Raw genomic sequence first — 27,354 nt, forward strand, 5'->3', positions numbered from 1 at the left:
ACCGGGCCGCCGCCAGCCACGCCTGCCTTCCCCTGCCGGCAGCAAGAAGGAAGGGAAGAGGCAGGCGCAGCCGCCGGCATGGCGGTGACGCAACCGTGCATGCGCGCTGTTGCTGCACATGCGCGTTAGTGCCCCCTAGTGGAAAAACACGCACGCACAGTTGCCGCGCATGCACGTTAGCACCACCTGGTGGCGAAAACATGCATGTGAGGCAATTGCGCGTGCGTGTTTTCGCAGCACCCGGGCCGTCGGCTCTTCCCTCACTCCAGAGGCGGTCCCTGACCTGAGAAAAGTTGGGGACCGCTATCTTAAGATATCTCAGCCTGGCTGAAGCCTATCATCTAGGCTTTTCTATTATTTTCAATTGGTAGTTAAGGGAAAGAAACTGCACCCTTTTAAATCTCTAGAAATGTTCTGGCTGGCTGGGCCTAGAACAATTTCCCTAGGAAAAGCCTAGGAGAATTTTATGATCGTTCCCCTTCCACTTTATCAGAATTTGATGCCATATGGTTGAAGAGAGCTCCTCCACCCCTGTACCCAAGCCTGATACAGGTGGTGAGGGAGAAGAGGAACATCTCTTTTTAATAGCTCTTCGAAGCTCCCGATGACACCGGCAGTTGCATCTTTATGGGCAAGATCAGTCTCAGGCCCCACATGGTCTGGTACTTGTAGCCACAAAAAAGATAATGACTCCTGGTTTCATATGCATGGGGTTGGGGAAGGTTCAGGGTGGACGAAGCACCTGTGTCCTTCAATTTGCAGAGGGAGTGCAGAAAATATCTGGAAAAACCTGAACAGCCACCATACTAGAATTTTCCTTAACTGCCAAATCCTGTTGGGAAAGGCCTCAGAGAGGCTTGAGGGAGGAGAAACTGCTCCGCTGTGCTGTTGCCCCTGCTTGAATTGGCCCTTGGGGGTCCAACCTTCAGCTTCATCCTTTAGATCTTTGTACGGCAGAAAGCCTCCCATTCTATATGGGGTGGTCCACCCATTATGAACTCCTCTTGGTTGTTTGGATTCAGTAGAGCTCTGCTGGCCTTTCCAGCAAACTTGGGGTCTAGCCACAGTTGTGACTCAAAGCCTTGGGTCTGGCAGCACCAATGGAGGCCCATGCCAGTCTCCTTTGCTTAGAGGCTCACACAGGAAAGGACCATCACAAATATATCCCTATCTAAGACCAGCAACGGGGCTCTTCCTCAAGGACTTTCCATCTTCCATACCAACAAGGTAAAAGACCCCAAGCGAGTGAATCTAGGCCAAGACCCAGATCTCTGCCAGGCTGTTCCTGTGCAGATAGGGGGGAGGGGCAGTTGTGGAATGACCCAAAGTGCCGGGTCTTCCAGTACTGATGGTGGCTTGTGCCACTGCAGCTATATCTGCTTTAGGCCAGTCTCCAGTGCCTGGAACCTCAGGCAGGAGAGGCTTCTCTTAACAGTATCTCTTTTTAAAGGCTAGGAATGGGGCTTTCCCATCTCCCATGGCAATAAGGCAACAGTCTTCAAGGAGGTGGAGCTAGGCTAAAGCATCCTGCTGGAGCATCAGGGCTATCGAAACTGGAGGATCAATCTCGCTCTGAGTCGATGCAGTCTACACAGATGTGCATAGCCCTGCCTGGAGGCATGACTTTCCACACTGAAGGAGAAACATCTGCAGACATAATGCAAAATAGACATAATAGGTCAACGAATGCAAATTTTCTCAGCAATAAATGTGGGTTATTTTCCTTTTACAAGTCTGATGAGACTAAAAAAAGGATTACGCATGTTCCTAGACTATATCTACCACATTGCTATAGAATCACTTCTATTTGCATGTGCAATCCTTTGCCATTTGTGGAATCCTGAAAAACCTGATTGACTCTTAAAACACAGAAGTATCACAGAACAGGAAAACACCCCAAATGCAAAATCAGCACATCAGACAATTTATTAACTCCAAGAGAAATCAACATATTTTGATTTATCTCATTAAGTGAATGTAAAATTCAATTCTACTTGATCCAAGAGTTACCAGCTAATGTTTTTAAAAATATCTCCCATTACCTAATTTTGCTTACCTATACCTCTTAGCGTTCCAGAGCACACAATTTAAAATTATTCCAGAGCCTACATGTAATAAAAATGACACAGAAAATAAGCAACCCGCATTCATTGTACTAACTTGCATAATTTACTCTGGGCATCAGCATCTGAGTAGTTATTATGCAGAACACAGGCTATGTTGATTTTTATTTCCTATTAAGACACCACTGAGCTATTTGCCATGGTTACTCTTATAAATCCCAAAGTATGTTATCATTTTAAAACGTTCATACCAAAAGCCATCATGGTATACTGATTGGTGTATTGCCTTTAATTGCAGTGCAGCTATTAAATTCCTTTTGTGGTCTCGCCCATCTCATGGAGGTTGCTATGGTAATAAAACCAAATGGCTCATCTACTCATCTGAACAATAACTACCATTTTTCATCATTTGAAATGAATGGGCTTAGACTGGAGTAGGGTTGGATTGTCAATTGCTTTTTAAAAACTTGTTGAATGTGTGAAAAAAGTCAATCGCTTAAATTTCATGAGTGATTTTATTACATTGTATCCTATGCTGCTCCTGTAATGGTCATAGAGTACAACTCCATGCATTTATAGTAATTAAAAAAACAAAAAACTTGGGGAGTCAAACTTTGCAAAACTGCAGAAAAGTGTTTCCAGTGGGAGTAGTTACTTGCTAAGTCCTGCAAATAATTTTGCTAGTACTTAAGTTCTAAGCAAAATATCTGTATATGGCTATCTTTATTTATTTATACGTATTTTCCACCCCATCTCCCAATAGTTGTGGGAGACTATAAAAATCAACAAAAAGGAAGCTATCGGAGAGCTTCCTTGACTGGACAACGAATATCCTTTGCTGGGTTTTGACAGGGACATGTGAGATGATAAATAGCGGTAGTGAGTGCGAAGTGAGGAACTGTAGCTCAGTGGATGCGTCTCTTCTTTGCATGCCGAAAGTCCCAGGATCAGTCCCTGGCATCTCCCTTCAAAAAGAACCAGGCAGCAAATGATAGGAAAGACCTCTGAGTCCCCAGAAAGCTGCTGTCAGTCTGAATAGACAACACAGACCTTCATAAACTGATGGTGTGATTAAACAGAAAGCAGTTTCATGAGGGGAAACTTTGCCCACGTGAACCCCCAACTGCAAAATATCAACTCAGATCTCAATACCAGTATATTTATATGCTAAAATACAGCCTTTCCTTTCATTCTCAAGTTTGTACATGTCTGTCTCACAAAACTCTGCCATGAACTCCATTACATTAAAAATATCACAAACATGCTCCATTAAGCACTGAGTCAAAGTATAAGATTAGAGAATTTAAATATACAACCAAACGATTTCTTGCTTTCACTGGCCAACCTCCTAGTCCCATCAATATGAGGCAGCACAAGTAATAGAACTTTACAGTGGAACACAACAAAGATGTGCAATTATTAAGGGCTAAGTTCCCTCCAATACGCTCAACTACAAATACCTCCTTTACTCTAGACTGTGATGCACACACAATTATTTTAAGTATTTGACAGTTCTTCACACTACTTCATGCTGCACTACAAGATTAAGGTGACTGAAAACTGTACCCCATAGGTGATGGATACGGAAGAGGTCTGTCCGTGGCCCAAACATATTTTGCATATTGTTTCAAACACAAATGCCACAAGTGCATAAAATAATATCTGCAGCATTCACAGATATTAGAATCCTCAAGTCATGCATTTTTTGATTTTGCATCACCTGAATTCCATCTCGTCTGTTCAGTTCAGGTCTTCCCTCTTTCCAAAAGAACAATTATGCCACAAGAAACTTAAGAACTTTGCTTCCAGCTCAATCTTATCTACAGTATTCCTTAAGGACATGTATCAGGATGATGGAAATCATTGGAACATTTTTTTAAAGAGGGTTTTAAGTAAAAAGTTGGCATCAACTACCCATTATGTGGGTTTAGCAAAAGGTGGAAAATATATCATGTATAAGCACTGGGATTTTAGCCCGCATAACACGATTGATTTTGCAGAAAAACAGTATTGACACACATTGAAATATTTCCCAAAATTTGCACCCCTAAACTACAAGTTCGTACAGTAGAACTGTAGCCGTTTATCAATTACTGTGGCTAAAAAGCTTGCACCCACATTAAAGACTTAGCATACACACTGGAAGCAGGACATATACCAGGGTTCACACAAAACTGCTTCTTCTTAGGATAGAAACTGAATATGGACTGTTAAGATTAATCTTCATACCCCACTCACGGTGGCTTCAGATTTGTCGATAAAACCCATCACCTTTCTACTGTCTAGGAAGAATGTTGGCATGTGACTTCATAACCTCAATCACTCCAATGTTAAGATTTCAGACTTCAGTTATTAATCTGTGAACATCTTCCTGAAGCCTTGGTTGAAATAATTTTTAAAAAATGCAATTTTGCTTTTTAAAATGTTTTTCAAAACCACAATATTTTATAGCAAAAATGTAAATAGTTACCACTAAACAAATCTACTCAGATTCCTATTCAATGGTGCTCACTCCTAGGAGGGTGGGCACTGATTGCACTGTAAGAAATAAACCATGATACTATTACAAGGTGCTGCAGAAATGTGTTCAAGTCTTCGATGAACAATGATACTCAAAATGGACTTCCATTTTGATCCCAGTCTCCTCAAATGTTTCTGTGTCCAGCCAGCATTTTAAGAGTTCGGCCGTACATTTGCAGTTCAAGTGCTTTCGGCCTCAAGGTCCAGTTCAATTATACCTCCATCATTTCAGCAGAGCCAAACAAGAAAAAGGGATATAAGTGGAAACCTTCATCCAATAACACCTTGCAAATGCATCATCCTCAGATAAGGCAAGCCAAGATCCAGGTCCCCTCCTGTGGCAATGAGCTGCAGCATAGGATGAGTAACAAAATACTTGGGAGAACATGATGAAATTATATCAAATTCTTTCTGCAAATGTAACAGGCAATTGCTACCTTTATTAATCCCTACATCTGTATTAGAACATGTGACCATTATATTTTCATACAGTAAAAGGGTAAAATGCATTCCAAGGCAAAGCTATACGCTTGTAAGCAATACTGTGAGGCTTTGTAAATCAATTTTATTTAAAGTAAACATTTACTGTTTCTTTTTCCTACTGGGCATCATAGTTTAAGACTTTTAATTTTTGCTTACACTGTATGGCAATTCCCCCCCTGCCCCGGATTAAAAAGCACAGATGAGGTAGAAAGGAGTGTAAAAAAAGGATAAAAATATGCAACAATGCAGATTATATTTCACAATACAGGGTTTAAGAAATATTCTTTCAATGTAGAAAGTTACAAGGGTAAAAAATTAACAGTTTTGGATGAAGCAGATTGAAGGGCAAAGGACTAGATTAAAATCTGAAGACACATTATTCATATTATCCATGTTCAAATAGTGTTAAAAAACACACCCATAGTTCAAATAAATGTATTCAAGTAGTACAAAGTTTTGTATTACTGGCAACTAAATATTACATAGTAATTGATGCACAAGTAGTCACAGCATACTGTAACTACAAACTGGGTACATGCTTAACCATTTTGATTTTAAAGCACTTTTGTGTACCTAAAAGGCCTAAAAACTTCACACACGCTTTTGAAATGTTAATAACCAAATAACCAAATTAGAACATAAAACAAAAATGTGCAAGAACACATTTAAATAGTGGATGCCTCTCAGACATGGAGGACAACTTAAAATCTGTACATTAAAATACCCAGTATGTAACACTTGCTACTATACTGAATTTTTGCTGAGGTAACTTCCATGCGCTTAGGGTCAGCTAGTAAGAGAGTAACATTGGCCTTTAACAGAAACCCATTAACATTCACAATGGTCATAATTTGTCCCCCCCAAAAAAGGAAGGCAGGTAACTGCAAAACAGTAAGATGACACAGCCATAAAAATGTATACTTAGTGGTTTAATTGGAGAGTGATTATTCGGAGCTGGGGGGGAAGCCTCCAGTTTTGATACTACAATCACAGGTACAATTCACGTAGCATACGTGATGGTTATTTTATTGTCTAAGTATAAGGGAGAAGTTGGGATACCAACATTTGTATTTATTTATTGCAAAGATATAGTATTCCACCTGTAAAAGAAATATGGCATTTCACTCACATCACACACACTTTTTTGGAATTCAAAACGTGGCTGTATGAAATGCTAATGAAAAACAGTGATCCCTGTTCAATTATAACTTAAGTTTTTTTGGGGGGAAAACTTAACTAATTTCTCTACATATGTTTTACATATTTCAGTTCTTAAATCATGTTAATCTATATAACCATTATTAACAGCTCTGTGTCTCTATTACTGCATCAAGCCAAACATTTAAATGCACTTTCACATCAAAAAGATCATATAAACTTTATTTTCTTTTTCTTCTGAAGCTTACGGACGCCCAGCAGTAAACTGGGTTTCCTTAAAGAAAATCACAAACGGAGGCCTGAGCAGCTTTCACATTGCCTCGGTGGGGATGCCAAGCCATTTGCTTGCCACAACCAGCACACGATCCCCATTCTGTGAAGTGCTCTTGGGAAGTGGCTTCCAGTAAGGCCTACAGTTTAATACGAAGTGCCACCCTTGTTTGTATTACTTCTGGATTCGGACATAAATGTTCTGTGTATTTGTCATACTTACAAGCAGCTCCAATCCTGAGTATTAATGGTATATCTAAACATACAAAAATGTATGTACACTTTTCTCCACGTTTGTTGTAAACATTGTCAGTATATTTTACATATCCCTTCTTTGAAACATGCAAATCATCATCATCATACATACAGTATAAATACACAAAAATACACTCATTCATAACCAAGCAACAGGTTGTAGCTGGCATATTCAGTTATAAATAATCAATGCATGAACATTCGATGAAGCTAGAAACAGCCATCAAATTTGCGGTTCTTAATTGTGGTTGCAGAAATACTGTAATTTGTGCACCTTCAATTTCTTTACAGCATTTATAACACTATCATACGTGAAGACTGGCTCATCTTACTATACCTCTTCTTTTCAGAGTGAAAGATAAAGCAGCACTTACATATATTTTATATCTATCTATATATATATGCGTGTGTGTATATATATATATATGTGTGTATATATATATATATAAACATAAACTGGGGCAGCAACTCAGGGGTTGCTCATCCTAGATTAGGAAGGTTCCCATTCTAATAATAATTCTTAAATAAAAATGGGGAAAGGGGGCCTAAACAACTGGTTACATATTCATTCCTTGGGCACTTAGCAGTGAATCCAGCATGTCGAATGTGTCTTTGTAGTCCATATGCTGACTGTTTGTACTGTACTCGTGACTGGCATCAGGACCGTTCTCCACTGGGTTCTTGTCCAGTTTCACGAGGGTGCTGAGATGTCCGTAGCCCACCTGGTATGTGACAGGGGGAGGAGGGGGTAAGGGAAGGTTAAAAACAGAGTTGAGAGAGGGTACATACTGCTTAACAGAGGAAGAACTAGATGAACTACCTGAACTTTTCGAACTTTTGCTCATTTTGGAGTGATGGTTGTGAGAAGCGTCATTGCTGTGCAGCTTCTTTCTGGAAGGACCGGAACTAGAAGAATTGCCATCATTGCTCAAGCCAATGGGACTCCTCAGAATCGCTGGTGTCAATCCATCACTACTATGCTTACTGCCACCACTACTACTGCCGCCACTGTGAGCATGGGAATGTTTATGACTACTACTATGATGACGGTTTGCAGAATATTCCTTGTGCTTTTCCTTCTGGTCCTTGCCCACGTGGGGACTTGAGTGCTTGCTCTTCCCACCGCCCTCATCTGATGAGCTATGCCTCTCAGAGGAAGAGACTTTAATTTTCATTTTCAGATCTTCTTTACTCAGACTCTTTTCTGTGGGTGGAATGGGTATCCTCAGTTTTAGTAAGCCACCCTTTTCTTTTTTGTCAGACATGTATTTGTCTGGCTTCTCTGCATTTGCAATGGGGATTTTCATTTTAATGGGGGAAGCGACAGAACTGCTACCCGCTGCTTGGGATGGCACGTGCTTTTTGCACGGCGGTTCTGTGCCCATGTAGTGTTCTCTTACATCCAGTTCCAGTGTTTCTAGCTTGCGTTTCTCTCTGTATTTATCCAAAGACATTTTCTGAGGAATTATTACAGGAGCAGTAGCAAGTTGCCCATGGTGTTTGTTTCCTGGCTTGTGTGCAGCAGGATGCTCAGAGTGTTTGTCAGGTCTATGATGTAATCCTGAATGCAACTGTAGTGAAGTGCTTGGTTGAAAGTTTATGTTGAATTGACCCCCAGAGAGAGAAGTATCTGCTTTTTGAGAATACATCTGTTCTGTCCTTGTTTGTTCTTGGTGTTGAGGCCATTCTTGATGCGTGGATAAACTGTATGAGGTACTTGGCATTCCTGCCGCCATCATTGACAGATTTTCTTGACCATCTTGAACTGAAATACTTCCTGAGTTCAGAGGAACTGGGGCTGGAAATGTGGGTGCTGACTGTTTCTGGAAACTTGAGTTTGAAGATGCGACAGCATCTGCCAAAATGGAATTCTGAACCAAAGATGAGCCAAGAAGTGAATTCTCAGATGCTTGACCATCTCCTTTAGGTTTCCTAGCAGCCTGATTAGCCTACATAAGAATACATACATTAAGGAATATTCAGTTATTGTGTTTACATTTTAAAATCAGTTGTTCAAAACTGAAGTTACTCTTATTTATAATTGGTTCACGTACAGGTTTAATGCAGCTTTAAAAAGTTGCCAAGTAAGTTATCGTACCATCGAAATACATTTAAGCTAACAGTATACTCTAAGATGCTAACTTCCAAAAAACAGTTTGGCAAAGGCTTCCTAAATACAAAATGCTCTCATGAAAAACATTTCTTACCCTCCAATTTCGAATCCTCTTTAGCCTGCTGGGAGTTTTCTCCAGTATCTGAAGAAACTCATGTGTTAGCTCTGTAAAAAAAATAAAATTAAGCTAAATTAAAACATGATCAAGCTGCTGATTGACATCTAGTTAGAAACTTAACACTACTGAAGTCTGCAAACCTTTGTTGTCTGTGAACAACTATGTAACTAGTAACCAGAAAATTGCTTGAAAAACATGTTTTCTGAATCACTGCTTGAGTCTAAGCCACATAAAAGAAGTCAGGGCATTAAAATGCTTAACGGACACCACGAGGAGTTTAATACTGTTTTGGACAAAGCCTTGCTGTTTCCTAAGGCCTAGTAGTACACCTGCCAGGTTCATTGCTCAACTGCCTGGAGACCCAGAACAGTCAGTGCAAGGGGGAAAGCCTTTTTCATTTAAAACTTTCGATGATAAAAGGGTGGGAGTTAATTCTTTATATATATTTAAAATTTGTTAAACATTTATTGGGAAATACAACCATATATAGGCCTGGAGAGGGTGCGAAGGGGAGGAGACTTGGGTAGGCATGCACACAGCTACGCATTCCAACCATATTATGCACAGTTACTCCACTTGCAGAAGGCCCAGTTCAGATGGACTAAGCTGCCATGGTGCAGCATAGGAGATACGGTCTTGCAGATGAGGGTTCAAAATCATGAACGGATTTACCTGTTATACCTGCACCTTGAACTGAACTCAGTAACTAATGGACAGCCAAATGCAGAATGCTTAGACTGACTAGCTCCTGATAACAACTGAGCTTACAAAATTCTGTTGGGAAAAGGAGGTGGAACCCCTTAAAATTATCAATTTTGCACTGATAGAGGTTTCTAGAGTCTTAAGAAAATGTCTATCAGACTTCCTAGTACAGGTCCACCTGCATGGTACAGAATCCTCAATTACTTGGGGGCGGGAAGGGGGTACATCACTTCCTTTGTATCCCCCTCCCCACATTATATCCAATTTCCCTCCTCCCCACAAATCCCTTTCCCTGACTTATTTTCTCCTTCTCACCCAACTTACTTTTAACTTTCCTTCCATTTTCAGCTATATTTATTATTTACTTAAATTTAATCAGCACCTCTTTCCATAGTGGGGACTAAAGCTGCTTACATCATTCTTCTCTCCTCTTTTCTGTCCTCATAACAACTGTGTGAATTGGTTAAGCTGAAAGTATGTGACTGATCCAAAATCCCAATGAGCTTCCACAGAAATATGGGGATTTGAACCTAGAACCCCCAGGTCCTACTCTGATGGTCTAATTGCTATACCACATTGGCTTTAATAGGGTGGCTGCTGTTGAACAGTAGCAAGCAGGCAGGCCTAGGTGAATCATACAAGTCAGGTGGTATCAAGTCATTCAGTAGCTGCTGCCAGACTTGGCCCCAATGAGTCCTCTCTCAAAGGCCAGAACAATCCTGAAAGAACCCTGCCTCTCCTCCCCCTGCCTCTTATCAACAGAAAGCAAGCCTAGAATCCTTTGGTTGCCCACTGAGAGCTCCTGTTTCTTAAAGCTGCAGGTGCTCCTTTTATCATTCCAACAAGTAAAAAACCCAACAACCCATATATCCTTTTTACATTCCCTGAAAGATCCCACTGCCTCTTCTCCTTTCCCTGCTTGTATTTTGCAGGTAAGCCCACATGGGTCCTGGGCTATGTTGCTGGATCTGCTGAAACTTTCCTGTCTCTTGCCCCCATCCAACTGAAGGGGTAGGGGTTCTTTGTCTGCATATCCACAGAGAACTGATGTTTTTCGGAGGAAGGGGGGGTTAAATCCCCGGTGTATTTTTTTTTTTAATTCTGTTTTTTCTGCAAACCTAGGAAGCATCCCAAGTTCACAGACCTATCTGCTTTGCACAAGTGTGGCCTGGTCCATGTATTTAGAGAAGTCAATTCTTGAGAAGTCAATTCCACTTGTAAATTATTATACTGCAATATATTTCCTTTCAAAACCCTACACCACATGCATATGACATTTAGTGACTAGAAAGAGAACACAACTTTAGATAGCAGGAAACCAGCAATTACCAAATTATGGCCCATTAGTCATTTATGAGAGTGTAGAAAGCAAGATCAAAAACAAGACAGGCTATAATTTCAACAGAACAATACAACCAAGTTGATTCTACTTACCATCAAGTAATTCTAAAGTAACAGAAGGGTCTACGTATTCCCACCAATGTTTTCCATCAGTTGATACAGGAATCTCCCAATTGGACCATTTGCATGCCAAATGTATACACACACATGCTATCACAGTTGGTTTGTACTGAAGACAAAATGTAGTAAGATGAAGACTTTGGTCGAAAATGTTTCATAACGGAAGAACAAATGTCAAGCATGGAAAAGAACAAAAAACAAAAACAATGCACTCATTAGTAACACACTCCATTCCACATGACAAATTATAACTACTTCAGAATTAGAAAAGTCGAGTATAATTTGAAAATGTAAATTCGCGCCTTTGCCAAACAAAGAGATGAGCTACAGTGGTCTGTATCATATGCACTTAAAACAGAAAGCCAAATATTAGCATATAAAATACCTGGCAAAATTAAGTGTTTATTACACATGTTATACTCTTAACATATTACATTTGGAATAGTCAAAGTGTCACCTCTGTCAGTCCAATCTGCAACACAGTTCGCATTAGTTAGCATCAGGTTATAGCTTCTGGCTGGAAGCAACACGACAGTGCCAATTTAATATTTTGGTGCTGCTTTCACACCTGAGAGACTTCTGAACTGAAAGGTCAATGCTACAGCAGCAGCTCTATGCGCTCCCCAAAAGCATTTCTTATAAACAATGTTTGTATCTGCACTAAACAGGACCTGTTTTTTGTTTTCTTCATTTTCTTCATGCCACAATCAATTATCCCCTTTAAAATTCAGTTGGGAACTTTACAGCTTCTCATTTAGCCGCCTGAACTCTCCAACAATTGTATTGTGGGAAACACATACTACCATTCTCCCAGAAACAACCTCTAGATTGGTTTTGACAACATCCATTCCTTTATCTCTTTCCCAAGCACCCACCAGACCTCCCTTTTCACCATGCCCATCTTCTTAAATTCCACTCAACCAAGCCCTCAATAGTCCCACCTAAATTACCACTGCCCATGGCTCAAATTTCTTAATGGCCAAACTAGAATCATCTCTCCTCTTTAGGTCTTTCCCAGTACATGTTTTCTCATTATATGGATCAAGTTACGCTTCCAAGGATTCCTTCCACCAATCCCATTTCAATCTTAGCTTCCCAAAGACTTATGTGCTAGAATCATAGAATTGGAAGGTACCTCAGGGGTCATCTAGTCCAACCCCCTGCACTATGCAGGACACTCACATCCCAATCACTCATCTACTGTAACCGGCCACCCCTTTGCCTTCACAGAATCAGGCTCTCCGTCAGATGACTAACTAGCCTCTGTTTAAAAATTTCCAAAGATGGAGAACCCACCACCTCCCGAGGAAGCCTGTTCCACTGAGAAACAGCTCTGTCAGGAACTTCTTCCGGATGTTTAGATGGAATGTTTAGATCAGGGGTAGTCAAACTGCGGCCCTCCAGATGTCCATGGACTGCAATTCCCATGAGTCCCCCTGCCAGCATTCGCTGGCAGGGGGCTCTTGGGAATTGTAGTCCATGGACATCTGGAGGGCTGCAGTTTGACTACCCCTGGTTTAGATGCTATTACCCATTCTCTGTTCCCTGATCCTGCTTCTTGCTTTGACATTTTACATTCCCCCAAAGTCTGAAGCAGCCTACTTATTAGTCCAATTCCTATTGTGCAAATCCACAAATCACTATTCAGTCATCTGTTTTCTGTTGCATATTTTAATTAGCAAGTACTCTTGTGTTTCTGCTACTCATCTACCAAGCTACATTCAGTGTAGTCTTGTCTTCTATTTTTATATAAAATGAATCTCACAGTCCAAGGATCACATATGACTGATAAATGTACTAGATGGCAGCAACTTTTTATATTTAACTGGATAACCTCTATAGAAACCTCATGGCCATGTTCCAATGTATTAATAAAAAATTATTTTAAATGACTGATTTTTTAAAACTTTTTAAACAACGCCAAGGTTTTATTTAAGAAAAAAAAATTCCATTAACTACAAGGGTAAATTAGAAACAACTTTGTACTTACCAAGATGCTCGGATTTCTAGGTTAAGTTTATCTCTCTGTAATCTTTAGCTGCTATTCAGGCTACCAATTTAGACTTATGCACTCACAATCGAGAATATGTCATCAGAAAGCACCACTACACTTCTCATTGTGCATTTAACCCCTTTGTGCCGTTAGGCCCTTGTACAATACACCGCACTGCAAGCAGGAAGGTACCACCACATTAGATGGCCCAGTCGCCCCTTGCAACAAGGGTTAGACACAGGTAGGGGGCCCTGCAGTAAAGGAAGCTATAGTGTGCTACAACAGTGCAACAAAGAGGTTCAGGATAACAACCTGTTGGTAGCCATGAAATAGGATGTCTGTGCCAAATCCTTGCTTGCTGTAAGAAAAAGAAACAAGAAATTTAGCCATCACTATTCATGTTATGTAACCTCCTAGCCCCCATGCTACTTATGCAGTAATTATAAACTACCAATTGCAAATGAGTACAAAAAACCTTATTTACCCTCTTGGCAAAAAGCCACCTTTTCTCTTTTAGGTACTCCTAAACCATTTCCCTATAAGGCCTCTTGGAATATGCCTGTCAATTTGTTAAATCCAACTAAACACTACTTATGAAGCACTCTACCACTTCAAGTCTTATGCACAGAGAAATGTACAATGACTTTCTGTAGCAAATTAATGGAGCAAAAACTTCTGTACAGGAAAAGAAACAAAAACTTATTTGTACTAGCAGCTCCATGAGAGTGAGATAACAGAGGTTATCTCTGGAGCCCAGCCTAATACAGAATCACTGTCATCATTGACTAGTATCGACTTGGGTCTAAGGTGAGCAGGTGCAACAGTTAGTAGTCCCCTAGATGTCCTAGCTGCCCCCAGATCTGCATGCACAGAAAACTAGGAAATACAGAATAGGACCAAATAGGTTACATACGAAGATTTTTCTATTACCCTTCGGCCTTGTGGGTACTTTTCCTTTATGGTACATTGCAAAGACTAACTGCATTGTATTGCACTGGCTGGACTGCCCATGCAGCTTGCTGGGAGTCACTGTCAGTAGCATCCAGGCAACAGGCAAATACAAGGCAGGACAAGAATTCCTTCCAGGAGAAGGTAGTTCACATTTGATCCAGAAATTAATAAGAGTCACCAGAATACTACAGAACTGCGATGGAACCAACCTTGTTGTCTAAGTGATTTATAAATTAAAAACTGTGTGTGGGAATTCTGAATAAGAAAAAGGGATCATGCTGAAGTCTACCATTTCGAAAGTACACTGCCTTTTCCTTACAATTTGTTAGGCCAGGATGTGGGAGAATGCACCTCAGAGGGCTTCTAGATCGCGCTCTACATTTCCCAAGTAAAGCTGGAACTCAATTCCCACATCCTTTAATACCCTGTTGTTCCCACACGAACTTCACTGCAAGGAAACCACCACACTAAAGAAAACGAAGACAAGTAATATAGCAGCAGCCAGCCAGCCTTTCACTCCATAACCAAGGAATATTTACTGAGGTGTGCATCTGGATCTACCCAAGCTTAAGTATACCCCAAAATCCCTTTTCATTATTGTTTTGGTATATTTAGGCATTTGAAATATGCCCCTGGCCAGTAAAGGATAGGAAAAATAGGAAATAGTTTTTAAATATTTATTGATACTATATTTTCTATGAAACCAATTATGTTTTTATTTACTAATAGTAAACTGCCCTGACGTTTTTGGAAGGGCAGTATAAAAATGTGATAAATAAATCTGGATTTTCTCAGGGAAACAAAAACAAAAAAAAATCCTGAGAAAATCCCAACCATATTCAGAAATTACTGGTAGATCTGAAAACAGCAAGAGGCAGGAACAGATTGTTCCCAGTTGTAAACCGGGCTTCTGACATCCCATTAAACTTTAAAAAGCTTGCAGAAGACAGCCCCCACAGGCTCATTTTGGGACTAGCTGGCTTCTCCTACAGCCTGGATTAAACTGGGCAGCAAGAGAAATTAGTTCACGATCAGACTTGGCCAGCCAGGGTGGAAGGAGCTGAGAGCGCCCCATTGCCTCGGCTGGGGTTAGCTCTTCTTGCAGTTTGGTTTACTGTGCTGCAAGAGAAGTCATCCAAAGATCAACAAGAGCTGAGCTCCCTGCTGCCTTGGCTGGGGCTGGCTCCTCTTACAGCTTTGCTGAAACTGAGCTGCAGCAGGAGTCAGCCAGGGTGGGGGGAGCTAGGAGCTCCCCTCTGCCTTGAATGGAGTTAGCTTCTCTTACACTCCAGTTTAAACCTGGCTGCAAGAGGAGTCAGCCCAGGATCAGCTATGCCCATGGGGAGAAGATGGATACCACCACAGGCATAGCTTCTGGTGTGCAACCTCGCTTTTCCTCTCTCCTTCTCAGGTCTTTTGGACCTGAAAACACGTGGGATTTCTGAAAAAGCCTGGATCCAAATACCGCACTAGTATTGGGATCTGGAAAATGTAGGGAAACTTAACAGCAGCTGCTGATGTATAGGGCACTCGCTACTCTTTCCAATTCATGTTTTGTATATACAGCTTATCTTATGAATGGACTGTACATAACAAGAACAAAATACTTTAAAAATATATTATTTGTCAAAACCGCCCTGAAATCAGTAACAAAAGCTCAACTGAGGTCTCAAAGCTTTTTACTCTTCTTCACCTAATTAAATATGCCATTTGCTACAAATCTGTATGGGGGGGAGAGCATCAGACTACAGCATGTTTACAATATTGCTAACAGAGTACTAGTTGCCAGCAAATGTTTGGAGATGGTTTTTTAACACAGCAGAGATGCTAGTAAAAAATTTCTTGGGGCTCTAGTAAAAAGATTGCACTAAGTAAAAAGTCACTGCATCAATAATATTTAAATTTATGGCTATCAGCATTTTAACAGGATATTATTGTCTTGCAACTAACAAAACATGCAATTCATGAATTACAATAAAACACTGCAACTCAGTGGTTGACTCTTTTCAGGTAACATTCATAACAAGCATCACTTATGGACTAACCATTGCACTTATTGGCTACAACCCAGTGTTCATGCATGCTGACCATAGTTCATCAATTTAATTAATTCTTAAGTACACATAACTGCATTGCATTGTGGTTGATAAAGGGTGCACCACTGAATTCCTCTTAATCAGTGGTTCTCGGCCTTCCTAATGCCACGACCCTTTAATACAGTTCCTCATGTTGCAGTGACCCCAAACCGTAACATTATGCAAGTGTTCTTTCACAGAAATTAAACTGAAACTGACCAATGGCGTGAGGATCCATTGTTCATGATTGTATATAAATTGGTTATAAATTCGATATAAATCGGCGGACACCTTCAGGAGGCGTGGCAATAGTGGTGGTACCCCCCCCCCCAGCCAAGCGGCTCACCCTGCTGCGACCCCTGTGAAAGAGTCGTTCGACCCCCAGGTTGAGAACCACTGCGCTTAAAGAAGAATGATTAGACAAAATGGTTAAATTGTAAGACTTTAGGAAGCTTAAATGAGGAATGTTAAATGCCATCAATCTACCAGATGAAAGTATAGATAGCTTTCCTAAAAGTGCTATCAAATCCATTAACCTCCTCTTCTGAGGCAAGTTTGATGGCTTTTGTAAAGCAGGTTAGGGCAGCATGATTTCTGGTAGGATTCCTGGGCACTGGCCAGTATTTAACACACGTATGGTCAACAAACAAATAAGTCTATTCACATCCAAAGCATAGTGAAAAATCAAATAGCTACAGGAAAGGCATGAAAAAAGTCACAGATTGAGAGTAGATCCACAGAGTTAATATCTATAGTACCATTCTAATATACTGCACCAATAATTTTCTAATTCTGAAAAGTGATTAAGCCCATGCAAAATGTACATGTGTGGCTGCTCCAATCTGCAAGTCTCATCTTTCTCTGCAAAAAGGCCTTTAAAAGAAAACTAAAGAAGACAACCCCCTATACTGTGCTGATCAGCTTACACGTACTTCTGCTTTGTTATCTGCTTGCTGTCTTGCAGCTGGCTTATCAAAATCAGCACTATGTGTCTACACCAAGATGATTTTAATCTGAGGCTTAGAAGTAGTTCACAACCTTCAACTTGCACTTCACTTTTAAGCACACAATATGCAGAATACACCAGTAATCAGATACACCAATGATTTACTCACAGTATAAGCAATACTGAGGATTTTGTTTTATCAGGTCATGCCACCTCCATCATATAGAGATGTGATCAAAAAAAGAAAGAAAGAAAAGAACACCCATTCAATGGTTACTGACCTCTCACTAACTGCGTACATTTCACAACATCTGTGTGTGGATGCTCAATGGTAATCTCAAAACCTGAAAAAAATGAACATCTCACTAATACTTTATATTAGTTAGCAATTTTAAACACACATTTAAAGCATCTTTTCTTCCACGTTCTCTTTGGAAGCCTACTTCAGTACTCTTTTCCCGCTATTAAAATATCCTTGGAATACTGGCATTGAACATTTAAAGAACTTAAGACAGCAGACTTTATACTGCTTAGTTACTACCAATACTATCATTGCAAAAACATGAAATACAGTAGAATCTAATACAAGAGGTCTTAATACGCATGGATATGCACTGCTAGGATGCTACTGCACCCCAAACCCAATTTTATTACATGAGACTTCTACATATACAGTATGCATGGCATTCCATACAGCTGCAATATAGTGTGAATGAGATTTAACCGATAATGCGATAAGTTTAATGACATCATATATGGACTGAATATACTTACCTAAAGTTTGAAGCATTATTGTTTCAAGTATAACCAGCTCTTGGGCCTGTTGAAGATATGCCTAAGATGTAGATACAATTGATGAAACATTAATATTATAATGGTAGAAAAAACTATTATAAATAAGCTAAGGCACTAAACTTCATCTCGCCTATAAAAGTGGCTAGAGACATGAATTACTGAAAATTAGACAGCTAATAATATGTTTCCCCTTTTCCTTCAGACTTCTGTATTGTTCATCATTTCATTCACTGTTCTGGTCTAAAGGACTGTAAATAAAGTGTTGATATCTTTCATCACTTTTGCTTTTAATCCTCAATTCTCTGGCAGCTCCTAGGAGCAGCATTTCACTTTTACAGCAGCTGTCAGTTATATGCAACACTACTAGGCTATGTCAACAGTATTTTCCAAATTTATGTCATCCATAGTAAGATTAGGCCTGGTTCCTGGCTGTGAATCCTATGTTTGAATGTGGAATGACCAGGAACTTGGGTAACATAGGAACATCTTGTTCAGACATGACTTTCCACATACTGTGAAGGATGCAACGGAGAAGCAGACAGAAAGTGTGCAACTGGGAACTGGCTCCAGATTTCAAAACATACAAACGTTAGGAGTGGGAATGAAGCATCTTACAACAGCTTAACAACTTCCCAAGATGATGTTTTGATCTTGAAAACCTTTAATGAGCTGGGTGCATTATTTAAGGGATCGCACCTGACTATGTAGACTGGCCACCACCCTTGATCAGCCCAACACTTACCAGAATTCCATTTGTCCTGATTATGGGGTATGGCTGTAGTTTTGACCAGTGAAATTTCTGTTAATTGTGCCATGGGTTAAAACTGTGTTTTGTGTTCTAATTGTTAGCCACTTCATACAAACTAAAGGCAAGTTGAATAAGCAGCCTCCTGTTAGAGCAGTGAGGATAAGATGAAATGTGATGTTATCCGTTCAGTTGTGTCCGACCCTCGGTGATTTTATAGGAAAGTCTTCGCCATGCACCCCTGTCTCTGACTGCTTCTTTTAGTTGATTCATGGTCACCCTGTATTGGCTTTGATAGTGTCGAGACAGCGGATCCCTTGGCGACCACATTTCCTTTTGCCGCTGACCATTCTAAGCATTAATGATTTTTCTAGCGAGTTTGATCACATGATATGTCCAAAGTAAGTGAGCTTTAGCCATAATATCTTCCCTTCTAATGACATATTTGGTTTGTTTCTCTCTAAAACTATCTTGTTGGTAACTTTGACTGTCCATGGAATTTGCAGCATTCGTCTCCAACACCATAATTTGAAAGGATCTATTCTCCTCCTGTCTTCCTTCTTCAGGGTCCAGCTTCCATATCCTTAGTTTTTTTATGGAGAAGACAATGGTGTTGCCTAGCCAGCACTTTGTATTAAGGCTGATATCCTTACTTTTCCATATTCAGTTCATGCCTAACATTGTGTTCCAGCCCAGTGTTATTCGCCATTTGATTTCACGGCTGCATCCACCACTTTGAGTGATCATAGATGAAATCATCAATACATTCAATGTTCTCATTGTCAATCGTGACTTTGGTGCTACTGCCAGTAGTTGACATGATCTTGGTCTTTTCGATATTTAGGTATAATCCCATCTTTTCACTTTTATTAAATGCTAAATACATTATAAGATGGAAGCACAGCTCTCTACTAGCAAAGTGGCAGAAAATGGTTTTCTACTTATGAAAGCTACTAATGGAGAAAACAATTTTGTAGTCAACTACTGAAATAAAACATCAGCTGGATCCTATTCAGATAAAGTGCACAGCCTTCCATCTCTGGAAGGTTCCCTGCATTGAAGAAGTCTCCAGGCAGGGTAAGTAGAATCCAAATCAGTATTATCTATAATATCGATAAACAAAGACGTTGTCTGGGAAGAGAAACCCCAGGTTTGAATCCCTACTTTGCCAGAGAAGCTCAGATGGACACTGCTTTCTGAATCTAGCCTGCTTCATAGATACTGCAAGGCTAAAATTGGAGGAGGGGAGAAAGACACTTTGGGTCTCCACCAAGGAGAGTGGAGTATAAATGAAGTAAAAATTGTAAAACCAAATACAATAGGCGAAAATGAATATGCAGGATGTGCTGTAAAACTGATCATACCATGACAGGATGAAAAGTATGCAAGAGGGGGTATGTGGGAAGGGATAAGCCCTCCCCTCTCTTCACAGGTTCTCATTATGTTCCCTTTTTCTGAGCCTCAGCAAAGTGGTTTCAGATTGCCATGGCAACCAAGATACTGGGAAGTACTCCTGCAGTAACTGCAGCTGGTATCTTCATTGCCTAGGCAACCCAAAATGGAAGCAAGAGATCATTTATTTATTATATTTCATAAGGTTGTCTTGCAAGATCTCAGTGTTTAATACAATGTTTCCAAAAGTCTTTATCTTACCATACACCCCGGCCCTTTGTGAAACTTTTTAGCTATATTAAGGGGCAGCACTTGCAGCTATTACATATATGTTTGGAAAAGGGCTCATTAATACATTGAAGGGAAAGCTACCAATAATTTTTAAAAAGTAATCTGTACTCTCTTGAGGTGTAATTAGAATTACCCACATAATGAATACATACATCACTCTTGGTATCCAGCTGTGGCTCTAAAGGATGAAGGCAAGCATGTGCTACTTTGATAACATGTTCGAGTTTCCTTGGCTGTTCTTCCACTTTTGCAGCCAAAAACAATGCAGTAGGAGATATAATCTGTGAGGAGAAAAATTATTCAATTAGAAAGAGCACTTGAATAACTGTTTCGCAAGAAATTAGTAACAACTTGTGAATAGGAGATAAACAATTTTACTGCACTGACGTTGAGTTAATTTGTCTTCCGTTTTCAAATTTTAACAAAACTGTTTTTTCTTATCTGTCTTTTAAGGACAATATATCAAAAGGAACAATATCAAAATTTGACAGGCTATTACATTGAGAAGTTTTGTTTATTAATGTTTTCACATGCGGTTATAGAATCAGATGAAGCAGTTCCACTTCCAATTTTCCGTTTACCTACCAACAGTTGGTTGCATACTCATTCACAACAGTATTTACTCTCTTCCACGGAGGTCACTGAGACAACTTAATTTCACTACTTCTCTCCTTATAACCATGTGCATTAACTAGTTCCGTATAAGCCACATAGGCAATTATGTTCAAATCTAGAATACATTACTTTCTCAGATGGTTTGTGTCTGCTTGCTTTTTTTAATTATTAGATTTATTTCCCGTGACTCCCTAGAAGGCTCATGGTGGGTAACAGTAGTCTAATAGCATTAAAATACCCATTAAAAGACTTTAAAAAATCCCAACATGATGTAAAATAATCTTATTTCCACCCTCCCACTACCAGAGCAGGGGGGAGAGTAGAGAGGAATGATGTAACTTCCAACCCCAGGGGAGGGGGCGATGGTTCTACTTCACTGACCCCAGCCTCAACCGTAGACTTGGTGGAAGAGCTCCGTTTTACAGGCTCTGCGGAAAGCTGGCAAATCCCACAGGGCCTGCAGCTCACCCGGGAGCTCATTCCACCAGGTAGAGGTCAGGACTGAAAAGGCTCTGGTTGAGGCTAGGCGTGCTTCCCTAAGGTCGGGAATGACCAGTAAATTCTCACCCGCAGAGCGCAAGGCCCTGCGGGGGGCATAGGGCAACAGGCAGTGCCTGAGGTATGTGGGTCCAACCCACGTGAGGCCTTAAAGGTTAAAACCAGAACCTTGAACTTGATGTGGGCAGCAATTGGCAACCAATGCAGCTGCCTCTGGACAGGCTGGATATGGGCCCTCCAAGGTGTGCCGGTGAGGACCCTAGCAGCTGCATTTTGCACTAGCTGGAGTTTCCGGATCAGGGACAGGGGTAGGCCCACGTAAAGCGAGTTACAGAAATCTTGGAAATAAATAGCAGGGAACCCATTAGGACTTGTAAGAGTCACTTCACTTTCCCCCATATTCCCTTTCCCTCACTATTTCCTCTTTAGTTCTGAGAGCCTGATAACCTCTCCCTTTATACCTCACTTTTGCCCCCAATGGGAACCCAAGACAGCATACACTCCCCTCTCTATGGTTTCCTCACAACAACCAGTTACACCTAGTAGTTCCAACTGCATGCTGTAGGATCTACACATGCAGATTAAAGGCAGAACAGGTTGCAGGTTAGCCACCTGTTTAAACCACATTGTATGTTCACCAGCCATTTACAACTATGTTAGTAATAGCGAGCATCAAGAATACACAAACTTTTGTAAAGCTTTTCTGCTAAGGTACGTTATAGAATCTCACCACAAGTGAGTACTACTTGAAAGTCATCAGTATCATCATTATCAATAGCTTAAACTGTTATCCTAATTAAGATATAAAGGCTATATACCATATAAGAATATCATTCAAACAGTACCAGCTGTTCTTGTCCAAGTTCCAGTCTACTTACATTTCTATTAAATTTTGTGAAAGAATGATGCATATAAAACCTGTGCATGTAAACAATTGCAGTATTTATTGTAAGTTGTGATCTGAAAAGAAGGTTAAGGAAATTTCATACATGTAAAAGTCATGTTGGCATTTGCCTTCAAACACACACTAACTTGTTTTAGTCAAATATTGTAATTATATAAGGGAACATAGCATTTATTTGTCACATCTATATTCTGCCTTTCTTTGATCCAGAAATGTGTGGGACAGATAGAGTTCCCAGGAGGTTTTCTATTGAGGTAATGACTAAGCACATATCTGCTTAACGTCAGTAAGCCTGGAGTGCCATGTACCTTCTAATCATACCTTGAATTGCTAATATGAGCACCTTATGCTGAGGATACCACTGTCTTCAGTTCATCTGACGTAATTTAGCACTTGTTAAGTGTTCAATATCTTAAGGCTTTCTGCCTTTCCTCAAGACATATTCCCCATGTTTTTCAATATTTTCATATCTTTGTTTTAAATCTCTACTACTTCTGATTGAAAGTGCCAGATCTTTTACTCATAGGGTTCACAAAACTTAAAATATTAACTTTGGAAATATTACACTGGAAAATGAAAATAAGTTGTCACATGATGAACCTAGATATGTAAGAAACCCAACACTAGACATAGCATTCCATGATTTCTTCACAAAGATGTTTAACATACATATTTCAAATCACAAAACATGGTTATAAAATAACCAGTACAGGACTTGCATCCTTGTAGAGCTTATACTGAATTCGAATATATTTCAAAGCAAACTTGCTATCAGTGAAAATGATTTTCAAGATTAACCATGGCTAGTCTACTAAAGAGCCTCTTGTGGTGCAGAGTGGTAAGGCAGCAGTCTGAAAGCTCTGCCCATGAGGCTGGGAGTTCAATCCCAGCAGCCAGCTCAAGGCTTACTCAGCCTTCCATCCTTCCGAGGTCGGTAAAATGAGTACCCAGCTTGCTGGAGGGTAAACAGTAATGACTGGGGAAGGCACTGGCAAACCACCCCGTATTGAGTCTGCCATGAAAACGCTAGAGGGCGTCACCCCAAGGGTCAGACATGACCCAGTGCTTGTACAGGGGATACCTTTACCTTTTTTAGTCTACTATACAATTCACATTCACAGTTCACTATAATCCCCAGATTATGATAACCATGTAAAGAGTGTGAAATATTAGCATTACTGTATTTTTATTCTTTACTCCCATTCCTTAAAGACTGTTTTGATTTGCAGATTATCATAGCTCCATGATCCATCAAATGAACAATGCAATTCTATATAGCGATGATACAAAGGTCTGCTAGAGGGACAGGGAAAATTAGGGACAGTTTTTTTTCCAGTGGGAAAAAACGGGAAATTTCAGAGGCAATGAGAAAATGCTCTTTGCTACAAAATACACTAGGCTTAGCCTCTCCCCAATGAGGGGTGACAAAAGGTTGAGGGGGGGGGGGAACTTGAAAAGCAGCAACTGAAGAATTACAGTTGGGGTTGGCAGCAGAGATGTAGACAGCTTAAACACTTCTGGCAGGTTTTCTTAACCAGGGTTTCATGAAACCCTGGAGTAACTGAACGGACATGGAAGGGTTTTGAAAATGGGTAAGCATTAATTTTTTATATTTTAAAAACTCTGCTAAACATTTATCATGAGATTTGATCATATATGGTCATGTTGGCCTGCCCACCCTCCCAAATGGCCAATGATGGGTCTGAAGGGGGTGGGAAGCGGAAGGGCCCTGGGTAGACAGCGACACTTCTCAACTATATTCTGCACAATCACATCACTTGTGGGGTTTCTCAAAGCCTGAAGAAAGTTTCAGGAGTTACTCAACAATAAAAAGGTTGAAAAAGACTGGCTTAGGTGAAAAGGGGAGTACAGCTGAGCTGCTTAAAGCAGTCTGAAATAGTCAAATTGTAACCAAAGGATCTCAATTGCAGGAACAGGACCTCAGTTCAAGAGTTCAATATGAAACATTGTTTCTGATATTCACCCCCAGTGTTCTTTTCCATCATAAAAAGCTTTCTTGTTTGATCATTTCTGTGGACTCCATGTCTGAGGGAAAGAACCACACACAATTCCATACCTCAGTATATATTTATATTATGGGTACGACTGGAGGCAGAAAGTGATTGGAACAGTATTTGAGCCAGAACCTCAATAGTATTGATGATTATTAAAGGGGGCAGGGCTACCCTGTCTGTGAATGCCTCTGGGAATGAGAGAGGACCCGAGGCACAAAATGATCATTTATTTATTGCATTTCTATACTTCCCTTCCATGGGTGGCTCAGGGCGGTTTACATAATGACTGTTGATTTTAAGAGACAAGAAGGGTGGCGAGTGTGATATCTTCACCTATATATTAGTAGGTTAAATATAGACCAATTTAATTCGCCTTGGAGGCACAGAAGATTTTTCACAGTATCCCTGATTCGCCACACTTTCTAATTAAGGAGAAAATATCATTCAAAAAACTTACCCAGTGGTAAAAAGAGAAAGAAATTCTACTAACAAATATTAACTTCAAAAAGTTAACTTGCTACAGCTCTAAGCCCATGTAAGAGATGGAAGAGAGGTCCTATACAAGAAAGCAAGCAAAACCAAAGTGCTTAACATCTACCCAAGGAGAGGGTAGGGCCAACTGCCAAGTATACCTAGATGAGAGAATTCTCTTAACCATTTCAGTCATTTATATATTACAATATAGAGCCTATAACCTGGAGAAGTTGCATGAGTGGAGAAAGTAAATCAGTTGTTTTTTTGTTCAAAAATTCCTGTATTAAAAAGCACCCCACACATTCCAAATAGATAGTTGAGAACTTTCCTTTTTTTCAGTTGCAAAATTGGGGAAACAAGGCAAGAATTCCTTTCCTTTTGGCTTTACTTACAGTGTGCGGTATCCACATTTGTAATTAATGGTAATTATTGTCTATCCTATAGACAGATATATTCAACAATTTTGTTTATATGTAAGAAACTTGAGTAACAATATGCTGTGTCTTCAACGATAATGCATTAATTTCAGCTTTTCAATATTATATAAAGTTTAACTTGATACCTACATACATCGATCAATACTCCTCTATTTACTGCGATCACATATGTGCATATACAGCTAATACTCTTTTTTAAAAAATTATACAATTTTTTTTCTGTTTTCAACTTTTCTCCCCCTGCCCCCTCATGGCAGAAAATAAGATACACATGCAATGATCGCACATACAGGTTGCAGCTGTTTGCAACACTCAAGTATTTTCTTACATAAAATTAAAATATTTATACTTTTTAGACAAATATGCTAAATAGTAGTTTTCCTATGCTAATCAAATGATAAGTGATAATTTTTATATTTCTAAATGAGCAAAGAACTTGATAGGAAAATTCCGCATAGTTTTCAACTTTTTCAGAATTTCCTTTTATTTAAAAAAAAAAAACAAAAAAACAAAACTGGCCTCAACATTTCCAGAAAGATTACATCTCTAATTATATACAGTAATTTACATTCAGCTTAGTTAGTCTAGTTTAATTATCTTCTCAAAGCGATCAGGTTAACTTTTTGGGGTCCCTACTAACTGCCAGAATTAAAGAAAGCTGCCTGATGTAAACTATTTTATTACATTCCACTCCCTACAAGCTGAAAAAAAAGCATACCCATGGTGGTGGGATAGACAGAAAGAAAAAAATTGAGTCTACAGTACTATTTAATTACCATATAGCCAACTGAAGTTTTACAAATAAAACTCTATAGTTAGCAACATATAATATTGTGTGAGAACAGATACAGATGGTGTTTTAAGACATTGTGACCCGCCACGAGCCGCTTAGGGAGTGGCAGGAAATAAATTGGAAAATAAATAAATATACAACACTTTCATAGGGATTAGAGAAATTATGTTTGAATTAGCTCAGGACTACAGATGTTGGACACCTCCCCCCTCCCAATATCTTTTAAATAATGGTTCCAACAACAAAATTAGGGCAACACCCGGACGGGAAACTCGCATTTTTAACGCAGCTGTTCTCCCACAAAACCCTAATGGCGCCAACCGAAGCAGTTCCTCCTAAGGTCACCAAAATGGGTGTCGGATCGCCTCGGACATCTTAGGACGGGGGCTCTGCTGAAAGGGCACGTGGCTGCAGGCGACGGGCACAGGGAGGCCACGCTGCTCTGGCCGCCGCAGAAGCAAGCAGCCAGGGAGAGGCGTCGAGACAAAGCCGCCTCCTGCCGCCGATTCCCAGGAGGGCCCGCGGCGCCTTCCCAGGCTCTCCCCTCAGAGGGAGGGGGCGAAGGAGGAGCCAAGGCCGGCCGACTAGGCCTCCGCGGTCACCCCCCGAGGAAGCGCGAGACCCCCGCCTGCGGGGCGCCAAAGGATACACATTGAGGCGCTGGCCCATATCCTGGATGAGGTTCGCCGCCTGCTGCCGGTACGAGAGCTCCTTGTCGGCCTCGACGCCGCAGCGACGCGTCGGCGTGTTCTCCAGCTGCTCCCGGCTGAAGAACCAGCGCGAGCTGCCCCCGGGGCCGCCCCCGCCAGCCCCGCGCGACGCCGAACTCACGCCAGCCCCGGAACCCGCCACGGTCGCCGCCGCCGCCGCCATCACACGTCTTCCGCCGTCGCCCGCCGCCGCCGCGACAGCAAAACCGCCCGCTCCCGGCGCGCCCAGCCCCGCCTCCTCGCCTACATCGCGAGCGGCTGTTCTCGCGAGACCACCCACGCGCGCGGGGCAGCCGGGAGCTTCCGGGACGATCCCGACTTTCATGAACCATAGAGTGGGGGCGGGTTGGCTTTTGTTAAAGCGCCTCTTCTTGGTCGGGGAAAAAGACCCGTAATAGAAAGAAGGGGGGGGAAGAGCTAGAAAAATCTACTTCCGGTGGAATATGGCCGGAAGCCGCGGGCAGTACGGGTGGCAAAATGGCGCCGTCGTACTAGACCTTTGCGCCTCTTTACTAGTTTGCTATGTAAAATGGATTGGGAAAGAACAAAGGCAAACCCGTAACCTAGTTGGAGCGGA

At 40.8% G+C, this 27,354-nt stretch overlaps 1 protein-coding gene across 6 annotated transcripts; it reads right to left on the reverse strand.

Annotated features, from left to right (window-relative positions):
- Window positions 1-1,908: 1,908 nt before the first annotated feature.
- CCNT2 (cyclin T2) lies at window positions 1,909-27,332 on the reverse strand. Of its 6 annotated transcripts, XM_077320227.1 has the most exons (10): window positions 26,717-27,062; window positions 22,323-22,404; window positions 20,484-20,612; window positions 17,883-17,943; window positions 17,390-17,452; window positions 13,449-13,494; window positions 11,117-11,280; window positions 8,957-9,027; window positions 7,570-8,698; window positions 1,909-7,471 (listed from the first exon to the last, which is right to left on the reverse strand). In XM_077320227.1, exons 1-10 carry the CDS (start codon window positions 26,938-26,940, stop codon window positions 7,407-7,409), a joined length of 2,034 nt encoding a protein of 677 aa, XP_077176342.1. In that variant the 5' UTR covers window positions 26,941-27,062; the 3' UTR covers window positions 1,909-7,406. The 6 variants fall into 6 exon arrangements, 5 of the variants coding, with proteins under 5 accessions (XP_077176342.1, XP_077176341.1, XP_077176344.1 ...); XM_077320226.1 differs by having other exon boundaries at window positions 1,909-8,698; window positions 26,717-27,069; XM_077320229.1 differs by lacking the exon at window positions 26,717-27,062 and adding an exon at window positions 22,708-26,296 and having other exon boundaries at window positions 1,909-8,698.
- Window positions 27,333-27,354: the final 22 nt, after the last annotated feature.

Source organism: Paroedura picta, chromosome 2 (genome assembly GCF_049243985.1).
Source record: "Paroedura picta isolate Pp20150507F chromosome 2, Ppicta_v3.0, whole genome shotgun sequence".
Taxonomy (NCBI): domain Eukaryota; kingdom Metazoa; phylum Chordata; class Lepidosauria; order Squamata; family Gekkonidae; genus Paroedura; species Paroedura picta.

What these genes read in the sequence shown, in the direction of transcription:
- CCNT2 (XM_077320226.1), bottom strand. Translation starts at nt 26,940, where the DNA reads ATGGCGGCGGCGGCGGCGACCGTGGCGGGTTCCGGGGCTGGCGTGAGT. An exon ending in AGCTGGATACCAAGAGTGAT is followed by an intron (nt 17,944 to 20,483) that starts GTATGTATTCAT and finishes TCTACATCTTAG; the next exon opens with GCATATCTTCAACAGGCCCA. An exon ending in TACTTTAGAATTACTTGATG is followed by an intron (nt 9,028 to 11,116) that starts GTAAGTAGAATC and finishes TTTTTTTTACAG; the next exon opens with AGCTAACACATGAGTTTCTT.